We start from the raw sequence: 2,817 nt of genomic DNA on the forward strand, positions 1-2,817 counted from the left end.
TTTTAATATAATATGTAAAACGTAATTTTTAAATCTGACTTGGGCTACATATCAATAGGATAGTTATTTTTGTTTTAATTATTTAATTATGTTGTACTTTAAATAACATATTATTTAACTAATTAAAAATATTGGCTGTTGCGTTGGCACGTATTTTTCATGGCGTTGCAACGTCGTGTTTTGTTGTCGCTTTTCGTTCGTACGCATTTTTAAATATTGTGATAGTACAATATTTATATTGTTATAAACAATGTTATTGTAATTTAGTTATTACTGGGCACTTATTTAATAATTTCGAATAACACTAGGTATATTGATATTTTTACGTTTTTCTATGCTGTTTGCATCTCGCTTGGACTGAATTCGGTCGGTAACAAGTTTCGGCGCATAGATAATAGATTCATTATCTTATATTATCTATGCTTCGGCTAAGGCTCTACATAGAATGGGTATGCTATGCCACCATTTTGCGACTCATTTATCAATGATAAAATGATAAAATAAAGGGGGAGAAATTCAAATTCACATAACATTATTAGTCGCAAAATGGCGGCGTAGCATACCTGTATCTATAGTGCCCTACTTCGGCGTGTGCTGGCTTCATATGTGATATTGTGATAACGTTTCGTTTAATACATTTTGAGGGTTGAGTGGTTCGATTCTATTGTCACTTTAATCTGTGACGTGTAGTACACGGTTAGTTCTGTCGGTTGGTCGCAGGACTTCTGGGTAGGTTTCCGAAGAACGTTTCTCAGACTCATCGTAAACATGACTGACGACTGTGTCCTACAACTGCCAAACGAAATATCTATAGTTCAATTGGTGCACATATTATGGGCCAGCCTATAAGAGCACTCACTACCAATACTGAAACATAATCGATTATACGACTGACGGAAAATGAATTTGTACAAGTATGTGTTTATTATTTAGAATTTAAGAGACTGTGGATATGAATTAAAATTAAATTATATAGGCAGTTACCTACATGTTAAATAAAACATGAGACGGAGACAACAAATGTCAGTGTAACGTCTGCTTAAAAATTAAAATATTGTAAAAACTAACGAGAGTGATCTGACACAGATAATGTTCCTAGCTAAACATTTGGTAATATGTCTATTCACTCTAATATCAAAACAAACAGCACACTATTGAAATTAATGAACAAAAATTTGCTGTCATACGTGTGTAAAACGGACACAACACATGCAAGGGCAACGTCCTCTTAAGTTTCACAAATTCGAAATATTAACTATGATAAAATAGTATCTTCTTTATAAGTAAGAAACTAAAATTAGATACAACTCCCAACTGTCAATGTCTGTATCTTAGAAATGCTCAAAGTGCGTTCACATTAAATGCAGTTTAAAAGACTGTCAAGCTAACTGTGACATTTATAAACTATTTAATATTATGATATCTCAATTACAAATTATTTTTTAACTTATCATTGTGAGTGGTGACTTATGAGATTATTGATTTGACACTGGTGAACTGTACAGTTCAATAGACGGTCAGAAACTATTCTTGAGTATTCTTGTAAATATTTTTGGTGAAAGCTATCTTGGGTTAATATTTTGATCATATTTAGATTGAGATTTTCTATTTGTAACACAACTATTCTTATACTAAAGTAGGTATCTATTTGATTTTTGCTAGGCTATATCATTTTGGTGTTTACTATGAAGGTTTATTTAGATAGTATTACATTGTCAGGAAATAACTATTATAGTATTATAAAGTAAAATGTTTAATGTATATTATATTTCTAACAATATTCTTAATATTCCATCTACACCATGGCTTAAATATACAAGGTTATTGCAATTGTACTCCCACTATATCATTTTATCACATTAAAGAGTTAAAATGGCAGCGTAAGGGGACGACCTATACTGGCTATACTATGAAATATACCAAGATATGGACTGTACCCTTACGCTGCCATTTTATTTTTGTTTGATAACAATATAGATATATTATAATATTATAGACTAGGTATGTGCAAATGTGCAATAACCTTATATATATAAGCCATAATCTACAACCTTTCTTATACTAAAATAGGTATCTAATGATATTTAGCTAGGCCATATCATTTTGGTTTGTACTTAACTATGATGATGATTGATGATGATTGTATAATTAAAAACTGTAAATAAATAACTATTATAAAGTATAGGGTATAATATATATTATATTTCTAATAATATTCCTATTCTTTTAGTTATTGTTATGTTAGTTCTCAGTTATAATTTAGAAAATGTAATTATTTCTTTTCTAGAAACAATGTTTTGCTGTTTTTTTTTGTACTGCTGCTGTAGTTATTCCGTTCCAGACTCTATTATAATTGTAAAAACACAGTAGCAGCAGCAACAACAACAACAACCACCATCACCAACACAACAAGAAATGTCTAACGAAATGCAAATAAACGAGTGCGGCTCTTGTACATTCCAATCAAAGGAGCTTGGCCATGTTCGGTATGTACATTATTTAATATAATTTAAAGTTATTATTTATATTTTAATTTTAGATTCCACATGCGCGCTCTTATGAACAAAAAGGAGCCAGAAAATCATATTCTTAATTTAACAGTGGCTGAAGCATTAACTCCGGTAAGAATAAGAAAAAATATGATCTTTTACTATTTTAGTTTAGTATAAGACCAATTAATATTTTTGCAGAACATATTTTAATTTAGTTAAGACTTTCATCAATATTTTTTCACTTAACAATTATCAATTATAATATATGTTAATGCTGTTAACTACATTAAATTGTATTTTACATCAATGAACCATGATAGGGCCA

At 29.9% G+C, this 2,817-nt stretch overlaps 1 protein-coding gene across 1 annotated transcript in view; it reads left to right on the forward strand.

The window, feature by feature from the left end:
• The first annotated feature begins 2,293 nt into the window (after positions 1-2,293).
• The window catches only part of LOC100568810, a 1,102-nt gene continuing 578 nt past the window's right edge, over positions 2,294-2,817 (forward strand). Inside the window, exons 1-2 of the mRNA XM_029485744.1 lie at positions 2,294-2,486; positions 2,540-2,621. Coding sequence (XP_029341604.1) covers positions 2,416-2,486; positions 2,540-2,621 — 153 coding nt within the window. The 5' untranslated portion in view covers positions 2,294-2,415. The remainder of the gene's footprint in view (positions 2,487-2,539; positions 2,622-2,817) is intronic.

Source organism: Acyrthosiphon pisum, chromosome X, assembly GCF_005508785.2.
Source record: "Acyrthosiphon pisum isolate AL4f chromosome X, pea_aphid_22Mar2018_4r6ur, whole genome shotgun sequence".
NCBI classification, from domain to species: domain Eukaryota; kingdom Metazoa; phylum Arthropoda; class Insecta; order Hemiptera; family Aphididae; genus Acyrthosiphon; species Acyrthosiphon pisum.